We start from the raw sequence: 14,663 nt of genomic DNA, 5'->3' as shown, positions 1-14,663 counted from the left end.
CACAGCAGCCGAGTGGCAGAGCGGGGATTACAGCCCAGGTCCTCCTGACTCCCGAACTTCAGGTCCGTCCCGTGCCCGCCCCTCTCCCCCGCCGCCAAGGGGGTCCCGGGGGAGAGCCCCGCGCCCCGGCCGGCCCCGCTCCCGTTTCGGTCTGCCCGAGGCCCGAGCCCCGAGCCCCGCTCCGCCTGTCCGTCGTCTCTCCGTACCCCGCCCAGGCGGCCGATCTGCTCTCCTCCGCCGGCTGCGGCCTGGTCAGCCGGGTCTCCAGCAGGCTGACCCTCCGGACCAGCCTCTCCAGATCGGCCCGGGACCGGACCCCCGGGGGGCAGAAGGTCCCCGCGCCGTCCGACATCCAGCCCGGCTCCTCCTCCTCCTCCTCCTCCTCCTCCTCGTCGGTGCCGCCGGGCATCTTGATGTTGCGCGGCCGGTCCAGGCTGGACGCGTAGTCGCTGGTGGCGGAGCAGGAGCGTCCGCGGCGCTGCAGGCCCTGGGTGAGTGGGCCGGCCGTCTGCGGCCGGGCGGCCTTCGGGGGCTGGACGGGCCGCTGCAGAAGGACGGTGGCCTTCTCCTCCTTCTCCTCCTCCTCCGGGAGGGCCTCCGGCGGCCTCTTGGGCGGGCTCGGGAGAAGGGACGGGGCGGCCAGGAGCTCCGCCAGCCGGGCGTCGCTGAAGACATCATTTTCCTCGCACTCTGGAGGAGGCCGGCGGGGGCGGCTCGTGAGCGCACTTTCATTTGCCCCCTTGATTCAGCCCTCCCTCCCTCCAATCAATCGTATTTATTGAGCGCTTACTGTGTGCAGAGCACTGTACTAAGCGCTTGGGAAGTCCAAGTTGGCAACATATAGAGACAGGCCCTACGCAACGGCGGGCTCACAGTCTAAAAGGGGGAGACAGAGAATAAAACCAAACATACTAACAAAATAAAATAGAATAGATATGTACAAGTAAAATAAATAATAGAGTAATAAATAGGTACAAACATATATACATATATACAGGTGCTGTGGGGAAGGGAAGGAGGTAAGAAGGGGAGATGGAGAGGGGGACTTATTCCTCCTAATGCCTGTCTCCCCTTCGAGACTCTAAGCTCGTTATGGGCAGGGGACGTGTCGGCCAACGCGGGTGTGTCGCGCCCTCCCAAGCGCTTAGTACGGCTCTCTGCCCATAGTAAGCGCTCAATAAATAATAATAACGATGGCATTTATTAAGCGCTTTCTATGTGCAATGCACTGTTCTAAGCGCCGGGGAGGATACAAGGTGATCAGGTTGTCCCACGGGGGGCTCACAGTCTTCATCCGCATTTTTCCGATGAGGTAACCGAGGCTCAGAGAAGTGAAGTGACTTGCCCAAAGTCACACAGCTGTCAATTGGCGGCGGCGGGATTTGAATCCATAACCTCTGACTCCAAAGCCCGGGCTCTTTTACCATTGATTGAGTGGGGAGTGGGCGAGGCCTCTGGAGGCGGGGCGGAGAGAGGCCGGGGAGGGGGCCTTATAAGAAGGATAAGAATAAGAAGGATTTCCTTCTTATGGGAATCCGCTCCCCTCCGCTGCAGGTGACCAAAAGCGCTATCCTGGGAGAAAAGCGCCCCCAACTCCCTAAACACGCTGAGAAGCAGCGGGGGTTAGTGGAAAGAGCCCGGGCTAGGGAGTCGGAAGACGTGGGTTCTAATCTCGGCTTCGGCACTTGTCTGCTCTGTGACCTTGGGCAACCCACTTAACTTCCCTGTGCCTCAGTTACCTCATCTGTAAAATGGGGATTAAGACCGTGAGTCCCCTGTGGGACAACCTCATTACCTTGTATCCACCCCAGCGCCGAGAAGAGTGCTCGGCACATAATAAGCGCTTAACAAATACTAGGATTATTATTGTTATTATTAATATTAATAATAATAACAATAAGCATTGGAGCCAGCCCGTGTCTCCCACTTTCCTCTGCAGTAAAACTGAATTTGCCGGGTCCGAGGTTTCTGCCGCGGTTGGATCAGGACGGGAGCGACCAGGAATTTTCCCTGGTTCCTTCCTCACCAGCCCGAGTTGACTAGCTTCCCCGAATCACCGCATAGCTTTTCCTTTCAGCGCTGGACTCGGGATGGCAGGGGAGCTGGGCATCCCACGTCCTCTCCCTGGCCTGGAATGCCCTCCCTCCACACATCCTCCAAGCTCGCTCTCTTCCTCCCTTCAACGCCCTACTGAGAGTTCACCTCCTCCAGGAGGCCTTCCCAGACTGAGCCCCCTTTTTCCTCTCCGCCTCCCCATCCCCCACGCCCTACCTCCTTCCCCTCCCCACAGCACCTGTATATATGTTTGTACAGATTTAGCACTCTATTTTATTTGTACATATCTACTATTCTATTTTGTTAACGATGTACATCTAGCTTTAATTCTATTTATTCCGATAGTATTGACACCTGTCTACTTGTTTCGTTTCGTTGTCTGTCTCCCCCTTCTAGACCGTGAGCCCGATGTTGGGTAGGGACCGTCTCTATATGGTGCCAACTTGGACTTCCCAAGCGCTTAGTCCAGTGCTCCGCACACAGTAGGCGCTCAATAAATACGACTGAAAGGATGAATCCGGCATGCTTGCACCGCGAGGCGCGTGCCCCCGTGCCCGCCCCCGCGGGGCCTCGAGGCTCCTCTCACCGGGGCTGGTGGTGCCCTCCCGCTCCGCCTCGTTCTCGCTCCGCCCGCACGTCTCGTAGCCCAGGTCCTGCAGATCCACCTGCACCTGTTTGCTGTGCTGCTTCACCGACGGCTCCCCTGCGGGGGCGGGTGAAGAGAGAGGAAGGGTCGGCCTTCCGCCCCCCTCTGCCCCCCGGACACACCCGCCCCCTTCCCGCCCCCCTTGGCACTCACGCATCAGGGCGCCGCATCGTGCCAGCTGGCTGGCCTGGGCACGGACGGTGGCCTCCGATGCCACCAGCTTGTCCTGGAGCTGTTGGTAGCGGCGCTCCCATTGCGCCAGCCGGGCCCGAAGCTGCTGGGCCGGCCCCGGGGGGGCCGGTTCCCCCTGCGGGAAGGATGGATTGCGGGAAGCAGGGAGAAGCCCCCGCCCCCGCAGCCTTAGCCCCGGGCCCGGTTCCTCTCCAGCCCCGGGACCCCACCGGGCCCCTGCAGGCGGCCCCCGGGCCTGGACTTTAGGGGTGGGGTCAGAGGTGGGGTCCTGGGGCAGGTCTAGGGAGCGATCCACAGTGGGAGGAAGGAAAGGAGGCAGGGGACGAGACAGGCCACTGGGGAGAGGGGTAGGGCACGGCCGGCAGTGCCAGGAGAGGCCCGAAGGGCAGGTTGAAGCTGCTTGAAGAGAGGCCAGAGGGCCCTGGCTTGGGGGGAGCTGGCATTTTCCCCAGGGGCAGAGACCCCTGTGGGGAGGGCACCGGCAGCCTCTGCAGGGGGGCTCCCGGTGGGGCCGGCTCCAGGCCCGGGCTCCCCCCGCCCCCCATCGTTCCCCAAAGCCTTACCTGGGTGGGAGTGTCAAGGTGTGGCCGGGGTCCCGCATCCCCGCCCTCCTCCAAGCCCTTCCTGGGGGCCCGGGCCGCCTCGGCCTTCAGCCGGTCCACCTCCTTGGCCAGACAGACGATGACCCGCGGGTCGAACAGGCCTTGGCCCGCCTCGCAATTGAGGAGGAGTCGGATGATGGCATCTCCGTTCCTCAGCTCTCCGCACAGCTTCGCCACCTCGGCCCGCGGGTCAGGGCTGCTTCCGGCCGCCTTGGGCCCCTTGGCCGCCTCCTTCTTCTCCCGCCCTTCCTCGTTCTCCCAAGCGACTTCCGTGGCTGTGCTGCCCATCCGCTCCTTCAGCTCAGCATTCTCCAAACACAGACTCAGCAGAGTGTTCCTGGGGAAATCCAGCAGTCAGCAACTCCATTCCAATCACCGATTTTTACTGGGTGCTCACTGCGTGAAGAGCACTAAGTGCTTGGGAGAGTAGAATGGGTAGACACGATCCCTGTCCTCCAGGAGCATAGAGTCTAGTGGAAAACGCACCCTGACACCCAACAAGGGTTGGAGACAGGACTTGGAAATGGCCCCGGTACCAGAAATGGCCTCTGGGGAGGGTGGCCAAGGGTGATCTTAGCAGGCGTCCAGTCTGGAAGGCCTCATTGACCATACACCGGACACCCATCGGACATCTATCGGACACCCACACCTAAGGGTAAGAGTCGGACAGCAGTGATGCTGACCTCAACTGTGTATGTGAGTGTGTATTTGTGTACCTGGTAAAACCTCACTATTTATACCTTGGAGAGTCAGGGAGAGATCCTGTCTCAATGTGTAGTTTACTTAAATTTAGCTTTATTTGTCTTACTGTGGGTGTGACTGCGGTATGTGTATGTGTGTAGCTGTTTAAATTTATGTTTAGCTTCCAGAGGGCTGTAGCCGTCTGTCTCTTTGTTTTCGACATTTTCCTAGAATCCCTGGAGTCAGCAGTTTACCCAAGACGCTGCTAAAGGGATGTGCTCTTGCTCTTTAGATTTAGAGAAGATACCTTCCAAATGAATTTTCCCACATGGGAAATGTGCATGGTGGGAAAGGCCAATAATTCCCTCTCCACCCCAGCTCCTCTAGGCTTTTGAGCCTGGGAACCCGTGTCTGAGCCAGGATCCTGGTGCTTTTCCCCAATGCTTAGTATTCATTCATTCAATCGTATTTATTGAGCATTTACTGTTTGCAAAGCACTGAACTAAGCTCTTGGAGAGTACAATATAACAATAAACACACACAACCCCTGCCCACGACCAGTACAGTTTTGGGCAAAAAGGAAACTCGTACAAATGTAATCAATCAACTAATTAACCAATTAACCAGTCTATCATCCAATCGCTCAATGCTTTCTGGCCTCCTTTGGTGAAACGGAGAGGCCCGAGTGTAGATAGGGTTTCCTTCATATTCCAAAAAGACACCACTGAGGTGGAATTCAACCATGGGTGTGTAAATGATTGAGATTGTTGAGATGTTTGTACAGATTTATTACTCTATTTTACTTGTACATATTTACTATTCTATTTATTTTATTAATGATGTGCATATAGCTAAAATTCTATTTATTCTGACGACCTGACACCTGTCCACATGCTTTGTTTTGTCTGTCTCCCCCTTCTAGACTATGAGCCCATTGTTGGGTAGGGAGCATCTCTATATGTTGCCGACTTGTACTTTCCAAGCACTTATTACAGTGCTCTGCACACAGTAAGCGCTCAATAAATACGATTGAATGAATGAATGAATGAATGAGAAGGCCACCGTGGGACCCACAGAGCTGGCCACACTGGACACACAAATAAGTTGTCCTTTGTTGTGTGGTTTCGCTTTATGTTTGTATTGTATCTCTTTCCTTGTCAGAAGCCCCAGCATCTGCTGGAGGCAAGTGCTGGTCAGAAACATAGCAAATCCCACTCTGGTATGGTCTGGTTAAATGAAGTTTCTCGGTGAAGCAATGCTAGCAGGGCCAAGGAGAACCTGGGGAATGAAAGCCCTGAACCCCCTGCCCATCCCTTTCCCGGGGTGATCCCACCACCCTACCTGATGTGGGTCACGGAGCAAAATCCAGCTTCCTGGATCTGGGCCTTCAGGTCCCGCAGCTCCTCTTCCACCTTCTGCCTCTGCTCCAGGTGCTGCTGGGCCTCGGTGCTCACTCTGAGCAGCTCTGCCTGCTGGTCCCCCTCCACGCTGGGCAGGGCCGGGGCCAGGCTCCCTGGGCTCTGCTCCGATGCCCCTCGGACATGCTGGAGGAAAACCATGGGTCAGTCCGGGGCCACTGGACAAGAGGGAGGGCCCCTTGTCCTAGACTTTGGGAAGCCTGACTGGTCTCCTCTGACCCTTTTCCTGATGCCACACATCTGTCCAGGGGCCTGCCCTGCAGCCTGGCACATCCAACCAGCCACACCGAGGGTGTGCTGGGCAGAACCAAGGCCACACAAGAAAGGGAGGGAGAGGCGGAGGCTGTGGGCAGGGGCTGAAAGGGGCTGGGCTGAATATGAGGCAATTCGGAGGCCCCACAAGGGCACCTCCAGACCATGCCCCCCTCCCGGAGCTCCGTGGACCCCAGCCCCTCGTGGTTTCATCAGAACTTTCCTGCACCAGGAGCAGGGGGTCCCCACAGACCGTGGGGACAGAAGGGTCCTGGGAAACCGAAATTCCTGTCTTAAAGGGTGGGGGTGGGGGGACAGTGGGGAAAGCCACATCTCCTGCTCACAGAAGGTTGGGCAGGGGGTGGGGCACAGAGGTCCTGTAGCAAAAACATCTTTCTGGCTAAAAAAGGCAACATTGGGAAGGAGGGAGAGAGGAAATGGGAGTCTCTAGGCCATAGGCCCCCAGGCAAGCCACAGAGGACCTCAGACCAGCCACACAGAGCCAGAGATAGGCCAGTTCGGACTCCAGGCAGGCTGCAGTGTCTTGTTGCCTCCGTCTGTCCAGATTTAGTAAGAGGGCCCTTCCACGTGCCAGGGAGCCCCGAAGGTAAAATCAGTTCGTTTTCCTGCCACACAGTTTCCTGTTTCCATGGTAACGCTCCCAGAGAGGCCAGCCCCAGTTCTGGTGAGAAGAAAGACGCCTCAAGGGTCTTCTCTGTTTTCCAGAACTGAACAGTGGGCACGGGAAAAAGCCACATAAATGCTTGTGTGTGTGTGCAAGTATGTGTATATGGATGTACTGTCCTGGCCCCATTCCAAGTCTCCTTCATGTCACCTGGAGGGCACAGGGCACAAGGGCATGGCCTGGGCACCCGAGCTGGGTCCTGGATTAGCCTGGCAATGGGGTCCTCCCTGTTGCAGGGGCTGCGCTGGGGCCCAACCAAACCCAGGGTGGGCTCTGCCCTCGGTGCCACCCTGCTCGCTCCCCTAAGGGGGCCGCCCACTGGGAACTCGGAGTCAGGGAGCTGCAGGGAAGATGGGCAGGGGGAGAAAAATGGAAGAAGGAGGTTTAGAGATGAGGGGGACGGGGTGGGGAGGCGGAAGGGGATGGTTGAGGAGGCCGGGGACAGGCTGAGAGGCCAGCCTCCCAGGAGTTGATGAGGGAAGGAGTGGGGGGCGCGAGGGGAAGCTGTGGGCCGGGCAATGCCTCACCGGCCGCTGGACGCTGTCCGCGCTGGCGGTGGCGGCGGCAGCGGCCTCCTCCTCGATGCTGTCGGTGAATTCGGTGCTGGTGTCCTCGCGGTCCTCGCCCCCTGGCCCTGCCGGACCGACGGGCGGGAGAAAGGGGGTCAGTGGGCGGCCCCCTCACAGACACCCTGCCAACCTGCCACCTCCTCCTCCTCATCATCAATCGTATTTACTGAGCGCTTACTATGTGCAGAGCACTGTACTAAGCACTTGGGAAGTACAAATTGGTAACATATAGAGACAGTCCCTACCCAACAGTGGGCTCACAGTCTAAAAGACTCCTCCTTCTCCTCCTCCTCCTCCCGGGGCCCCGGGCCCTCGGACGGGGCCGGCCCCGGGTGGGCCGGCGGGGGGAGGGGGACCTCGGGACCTTCGGGGGCGCCCCCCGCGAGCCCGGCCCTTCCACCGGGGAAAGGCCTTGGCTGCCGCTCCGGAGCCGGTCCCGCCGCCCAGCCAGCTGGCCCTCCAGCCCAGGGGCCTCCGGCTGCCTCCCCCGCTCACCATCCGGGGAGCGGGAGGGGGCAAGGGCCCCCAGGCTGGGGACCCTGGCTAGGCCACGGGCATGGCGGCTCAGTGGAGAGAGCACGGGTTTGAGAGCCAGAGGTCATGGGTTCTAATCCCGGCTCCGCCACTTGTCAGCTGGGTGACTTTGGGCCAGTCACTTCACTTCTCTGAGCCTCAGTTCCCTCATCTGGAAAATGGGGAGGAAGATTGTGAGCCCCACATGGGACAACCTGATCAGCTTGTATGCCCCCCCCCCCAGCGCTTAGAACAGTGCTTTGCACATAGTAAGCACTTAACAGATGCCATAACTGTGAGCCTACTGTTGGGTAGGGACCGTCTCTATACGTTGCCAACTTGTACTTCCCAAGCGCTTAGTACAGTGCTCTGCACACAGTAAGCGCTCAATAAATACGATTGATTGATTGATATTCTCCACCCGAGGACAGTCAAAGGCAAGCGTTCCGCTTTACCAGGGCCCCTGGGGCTGAGCCTAACCTGAGGACATCCTCAGCGGCCTTACTGGTCAATCACTGTATGCAGAGCACTGGGCTAAGTGCCTACTGTGGGCAGAGCACGGTACTGGGGGCCTACTGGGAGCTTACTATGCGCTGGGTGCTGTGCTGAATGAACCCTTATTGTGTGGACAGAGAGATTTGCTGGACGCCAGCTGGGTGCAGAGCTCTGTACTAGGTGTCCACCTCATTTAGGGAATTTTAGGCGGGAAGCAGGATCTGTGGAGGGAATCTCAACCTCCGTCCCCTGGGGGGGAATAGGGAAGGTGCTAGTCAGAGTCCTGGTCCTGAGTCCCCGCTGCCCCCCACTTATCAGGGCGGCAGAACTGACCATTGTTTATTGTTATATCACGCTCTCCCAAGCGCTTAGTACAGTGCTCTGCATGCAGTGAGCGCTCAAAAAATATTTTTGAATGAATGCATGACCACCCCACTGATTGGTGGGGGAGTTAAAGGACGGATTTCTCCATAAAGGATGGATTTCTCCATAAAGGATAGATTTCTCATATAAGGGCCATCGAGTCCTCTGAATAATCCATCCGACAGTCTTTATTCCACTCTTGTTTGTTCTCGTTGGAATTATTATAGTCAAATGGTGATGGAAGGTGGTGATGGCGGATGGCGTTGGAGGAGAAAGATGGTGACTGGGTTGGACGGCAGGGATGGAAAGGGTGAGAGTGAAGGGGGCTGGTATTGGAGGGTCCTGGCGAGGATGGTGGAAGTGGTGGTGGTGACAATGGTGATAACTGACAATGTTCTTTCCCACACAGTGGGCACGGGTGTCACCAAACTGCGACGAGTTATTGGCTCCCTGAAATCACAGGGTCCAAAGGCGGGGCAGGACCTGCTCCCGGGGATGACAGAGAAGCAGCGTGGCTCAGTGGAAAGAGCCCAGGCTTTGGAGACAGAGGTCATGGGTTCAAATTCCTGCTCTGCCACTTGTCTGCTATGTGACTTTGGGCAAGTCACTTCACTTCTCTGGGCCTCAGTTCCCTCATCTGTAAAATGGGGATGGACTGTGAGCCCCCCGTGGGAAACCTGATCACCTTGTAACCTCCCCAGCGCTTAGAACAGTGCTTTGCACATAGTAAGTGCTTAATAAATGCTATCATTATTATAGTCAGTCCCCGCAATAAGGGGGCGAGTTCCTGCCGTCTCAACTCACCAACCGAAAGAACGCGGGCGGTGGCGGTGGGCAGAGGAGAAGCCCGAGGCTCCGGCACCCCAATCCCCCCATCCAGGGCCCTCGGGGAAGGGGCGAAATAATAACAGAAATAATAATAACTATGGTATTTGCTAAGCGCTTACTGTATGCCAAGCACTGTTCTAAGCACCGGGGTAGATACAAGGGTAACGAGGTTGTCCCACGTGGGGCTCACAGTCTTAACCCCGATTTTACAGATGAGGGAACCGAGGCACAGAGAAGTTAAGTGACTTGCCCAAGCTCACACCACAGACAAGTGGTGGAGCCGGGATTAGAACCCACGTCCTCTGACTGCCAAGCCCGTGCTCTTTCCACGAAGCCCCACTGCTTCTCTAAGTGGTGGGCAGAGAGGGAACCGACCGTGACCCTCGGCTGGGGCTGAGGGGTCTAGGGGTGTGGGGAGCAGGGGGGCGTCTACCTTCCACCTCTACAGGAAACAAGCAGCTGGTTTGTGGGGCTCCAGCCCCCGTTCCCAGCCCATGCCCCCCAGGATCCCCACTCCCCATTTCTCTAGAGAGGAATGGGTTGAGAAGAGGGAAACTCTCTAGCATGGCTCTCCCCAACCCCTAGACACCCCCAGACAGCTCCCTCATTCCCAGCGCTTAGTACAGTGCCTGGCACATAGTAAGCACTTAACAAATAGCATAATTATTATCTTCAGGCACAAGCCCTAAGGTTTCCGTCACCCCCTTCTCCCTACCCTGCTCAGAAAAGAAAGGTGGAGGCAGGCCCCACCCCTTTATGCGACAGTTCCCACGGACCCCCAGCTGCCATCACAGGCCGGGGACTGAAAATCTTTTGCCTGGTGCCCCCACCCCCCGAGCTGTGACGGGAATCTCAGGGTTCCTCAGTTTCCCCCCTTGCCCCCGGTCTAGGGACTGTGGCAGGGCATCCAACCGGAGCCACCAGCATGCTGCTGTCCCCCCACGGGGGGATCTCGGGGAAAGGAGCCAGACAGACTGTGAGCCCACTGTTGGGAAGGGACTGTCTCTATATGTTGCCAACGTGTACTTCCCAAGCGCTTAGTACAGTGCTCTGCACACAGTAAGCGCTCAATCAATACGACTGAATGAATGAATGACGGGCTGGGACCTGGAGCCCGAGCCCTGCCCAGCCTAGTCCAGCTCCGGAGCGGAAAATGCTCAGATGGACCGTCGATTGGTCGGTTGGTCCTGAGCTGGAGCCGCTGGGGTGGCCGTTTTCCTTGTTGGGGGGGGCGGGGGCGTTCTGTCTAAATGCCCCCTATCCTGTCCCTCTCCTGGACTGCAAAGTGCCTGCTGAGATATTCAGATCTTAGATGGCCGGGGATCAGGCCCCTTCCAGGCGGACAGGGCCACAGACCCGTGGACCGAATTTGGACCAAAGCCTGTGGCTCTGACAAGCGTTCAACACCCACCGTCTCCAGTCCCTCTTCCCGCACAAGGGCGCGCAACCATGAAGGTGCCTGCTCGGCTCTGAGGTCCGCTCCCTCAAGCCCTCCACTCCCCCGCCCTCGCCAACCAACCCTCCACCCTGCCTCTTGAAAGTCACACCCATGTACGTACACGCACACACACACACACACACACACACACGCATGCAGAGGGGCGGGTGAGCGGACGGTCAGACGAGAGCGGGGCGGGAGGGTAAAACTTTATTTGACCCAGAGGGGTGGGCAGGGCCGAAGAAAGAGTGGTGCAGGGGTTACTAAAATGTACTAATTTCATTGTGCAAAGCCATTTCATCACCGTCAAAGAGGAGCCGGGGCCGGGCGGGGTGAGGCCGGGGCACCGGGCCTCCAGTTAGAACGCTACGCCAGCAATCCGACCCCGCCGCCGGACTCGACCCGCCCTGTCTCCCGCGGTTAGTGCAAAGGCCCGAGCCAGGGGTCGCGACCGCCGGTCAGAAGGCATGCTCGGGGGGCGCCCGCGCCGGCTCCCCACCTCCAATGGTGGCCAGGGTCTCTAGCGCGCACAGACGCTCCACGCTTCGCCCCAGCGCCTCCTCCAGCTGCCCCCGCAGCGCCTGCGCTCCGGCCAGCTCCGCTTGCAGGCTCCTCTCCAGCCTGCTCGCACACGGGCCATGGGCAATGAGGTCGTGGGGGAGGGGGACGGGGCGAGGGGAAGGGAGGGGAGGGCTGTCTGGGAGTCCCCATCACACAGTTGGGTCAGGTCCTGTCTGCTCCCTGCTCCTGCCCTCTGAATTTCTGGGCCTTGGGGGACCACCCGGGCAGGGCGGGGGAGGTGTCGACTAGCAAAGGGGGGAGAGGGTAGGGTACATGTACATATCCTTAAATAATATATTATAAATTACTTATTCATTAACTCACATTAATGAATGCCTCCCCTCTAGACTGGAAGGCGTTAGGGGTAGGGAACGTGTCTGCTGATTCTGTTGTGTACTCTTCCAAGCGCTTAGCACAATGCTCTGCACATAGCAAGCGCTCAATGAATTCGATTGAGTGTTTGGTCTGGGTGGGGCGGGGCCCTCTCTCTTGGGTCAACGCGGCTGTAAGGGAGGCATCCTCACCCATCAGGCTGGGCATGGGCCCGCACTAGGCTGCTGTAGAGCTGGCGCTCAGCCTCCAGCGCTTCGTTCAGCCGCCTGCGTTCCTCCAGCAGCTCGTCCAGCGCCTGCAGCAGCTGCGGCCGCAGAGCGGCAGGGCGACAGTGTGGGAAGACCAAGACGGACAGACAGACAGGCAGGCAGACACATAAGGACAGGGAAAGGGAGAAAGACAGAAAGAAAGAGAAACAGAGAAAGAGAGAAACAGACAGAGATGAAGTCTGAGTTGATATCGTGGGAGGGGAAGGAGGCTGGGTCCTCTACCATCTCCCCTCCCTTCCTTGCCCCAGAGTAGGGCACATGTGCCTCCCTGCTTCCCTCCTGCTTCGCCTGGCTACCTGCTCTCTCTGACGCCCAGTAGCCCCTGATTCTGGGGCCTGCGCCAAGGCCACCTTCTCCCGCAGCAGCAGCACTTCCTGGCTCAGGCGCTCCACCGCCGGCATCTCTTCGGGGTCCACCAGCTGCACCTGCAGGTCCTGCAGGCCGGAGCCCAGTGAGCCAGTGCCTGAACTGTGTCCCCACAGTCCTGCCGCCCACCCCCCAATCCGGACCCCTTCGTGTGCCTAACAATGGGGAGCCCGCTGGTCACAGGGTGTCAGGGCCTCCTAGCAGGATGACTCGTTCCCCCTCCCCAGGGACGTGAGCCACTGTCAAGGTGCACCACCACATAGGAGGGATGGGGACGGGGGCAGGGACAGGGAGAAAGCAAGAAGGGGGCTCTTGGACAGGGGGCCCAGGCCTGAGCAAATGGAGCTGGACAGACTTCGGGCAGGGTGGGAGCAAATGGTGGGGGGTAGGGACAAGCAGTGCGAGGGACAGGGATAAGCAGTGCAAGGGACAGGGGCAGACCTTGATGAAGTCCTCCTTGATCTGCACACTCCTGGTCAAGGTCTCCACATCCGCAGCCTGGGCCTGGAGCGCAGCCTCCTGTTGCGCCACGACAGCCTGGAGCGTGGACAGCTCCCTCTGTGGAGCAGGGGTGGCCTGAGTGCGGGGCCCAGACCATGCCGGGACCCGGTCTCTCTGGCCCCCAGAGTCCATCAGCTAGCAGTGACATTGGCCCCTGGCTTCCAAACTTTGACCTCACCCCCCAGATCGTGCGCTATAGACTTGGTCGGTAGTGGGGGGTCCATCTTGTGAGCCTGAAGAAAGGAGAGGCTGTCGGGACTTGGTCTCGTCCTCCCTGCACAGGGGACTGCTGGTTCTTAGCAACTCCGTGCCCTGGTTTCAGTGCCAACAGCTTCCTGAGTGATGCTAACATGCTGTCATGCTGGCTCTGGGGGCAGTTCTGGCCAGCCCAGGGGTGTGGAGGAGAAACACCATCCGATACCCCTGGAGCTCCAAGCAAATCTGTTCCCCCAGAGGGCTGTGCGGCCCGCTTGGTCTTGGCAGTACCAGCTGGGCAAGCCCCTCGACTGCAGCTGTCCATAACCTCCCAACCAGCTCTTAGCACAGTGCCTAGCCAGTGCCAGGAGATCTGGGAGCAGACAGCCTCGCCCCACTCTTACCCGACTTTCTCTTTCTTTTCTTGCCAGGAGCCCCAGTTCTTCTCTGGCAGTAACCAGCTCCTTCTCCAGCTCTGAGGCTGTCTCTGTGGCTCCTGAAAAGGGATTGGGGACATTGGCACTGGTAATCCCAGGTACCCTAATTCCCCTGCCTCAACCAGGGCCACGGCCTAGAGTTCAGAGACTGACCTCTCCCCCAGCCCCGGTGAGCCTTGTGCCAATGGCCGGCTCTGGAGCTGTCTCTCCTAGCTGGGGAGTCAGGGAAGAGCGGACTAAACCCGGGTCCTTACCTGGCTGGACTCCGGACTCCAAAGCAGTCCCGGCTCTGGAGCCACCGCTGGGGTCTCCTGGCGCTGGCACCTATGCCCAGGGACCCGGGGATGTTAGGCACAACCCCTCTTGGCCTTCCACCCCCGTGACAGCCGAAAAAGGTTCCTGACCCCTTGCAGCTGGGCTCCCAAGTCTGCAGGGCTGCTCGGGAGACCCCAGTGCCCTGCTAACACGCTCGGCCCACTTACTGTTCCTCCTGGGCTGGGCGGTTGGGTGTCCCCGAGCTCAATGGGGGTGGCAACGGTGGCCTGGCTCTGGCCGGGCAAGTGGGCCAGTCCCCGCTCCTTCCTTCCCAGGTGCTGGCGCAGGGCCTGGACCTCCGCGCTCCGTTCCACCAGCGCCTGCACCATCCTCTTTGCCACGGCCTAGCAGGCAGATAGACACAGAGCCTTACTGGATGTGCCTGTCTCTGGCCCCGGCCTGGGGGCCACCAGCTGGGCTGTTAGCTCGGCCTGTCTCCCGGCCCCTGCAGGCTGCGGGTAGAGGGGCAGTGGGGTTGACCCCTCCTGCTCAAGCAAGTCAGTTTTCAGCCTCTGGCCCTGACTCCAGTCAGGAGATTGAGAATGGGGTGCCAGGCTGGGAGGAGTGGGATGATCAGTTGGGAGCTATGACCCTCGGCTCCCTGGGGTTCATCCCCCTCTCCACTCACCTCAGGATGCTCAGAAAACCTGCCCCCAGCCCGGAGAACAACGGCCTGATGCCCTGAAACTGTCCGGGAGGAATGAGGGGCCAGGCGGGCAGGGTGACAGAGCCCCTCAAGGAAGGAGAGTTGGCTTGGGCTCCGGGTCCTAGGGTGAGGGCCAGGGGCCGGGCAAGGGCTGGGCCCAGCTGGGCAGAAGTTGCGATGGAATGGAGAGAGCTTAAGCCGCTGTCCTGGGAAGCGAGACCAGGAGGGAAGTTTCCCTCCAACCTGGACAGCATCTGACGGCTAAAATGAAACCCTCTGTGTAGGAATAGTCAGCTCCTCTCT

At 58.9% G+C, this 14,663-nt stretch overlaps 1 protein-coding gene across 1 annotated transcript in view; it reads right to left on the bottom strand.

Annotated features, from left to right (window-relative positions):
* Nucleotides 1-14,663, bottom strand: part of LOC119938121 (phosphodiesterase 4D interacting protein) — a 55,684-nt gene that overhangs the window by 18,034 nt on the left and 22,987 nt on the right. Inside the window, 13 exon segments of the mRNA XM_038757826.1 lie at nucleotides 207-690; nucleotides 2,642-2,758; nucleotides 2,855-3,454; nucleotides 3,456-3,832; nucleotides 5,518-5,720; nucleotides 7,059-7,165; nucleotides 11,237-11,358; nucleotides 11,823-11,935; nucleotides 12,197-12,334; nucleotides 12,708-12,824; nucleotides 13,367-13,458; nucleotides 13,654-13,723; nucleotides 13,882-14,058. Of these exon segments, the coding sequence (XP_038613754.1) occupies nucleotides 207-690; nucleotides 2,642-2,758; nucleotides 2,855-3,454; nucleotides 3,456-3,832; nucleotides 5,518-5,720; nucleotides 7,059-7,165; nucleotides 11,237-11,358; nucleotides 11,823-11,935; nucleotides 12,197-12,334; nucleotides 12,708-12,824; nucleotides 13,367-13,458; nucleotides 13,654-13,723; nucleotides 13,882-14,058 (2,717 nt within the window).

This window comes from Tachyglossus aculeatus, chromosome 16 (assembly GCF_015852505.1).
Source record: "Tachyglossus aculeatus isolate mTacAcu1 chromosome 16, mTacAcu1.pri, whole genome shotgun sequence".
Taxonomy (NCBI): Eukaryota; Metazoa; Chordata; class Mammalia; order Monotremata; family Tachyglossidae; genus Tachyglossus; species Tachyglossus aculeatus.
The sequence above is the reverse complement of the archived record's forward strand: the minus strand, read 5'-3'. Positions and strand labels throughout refer to the sequence as shown.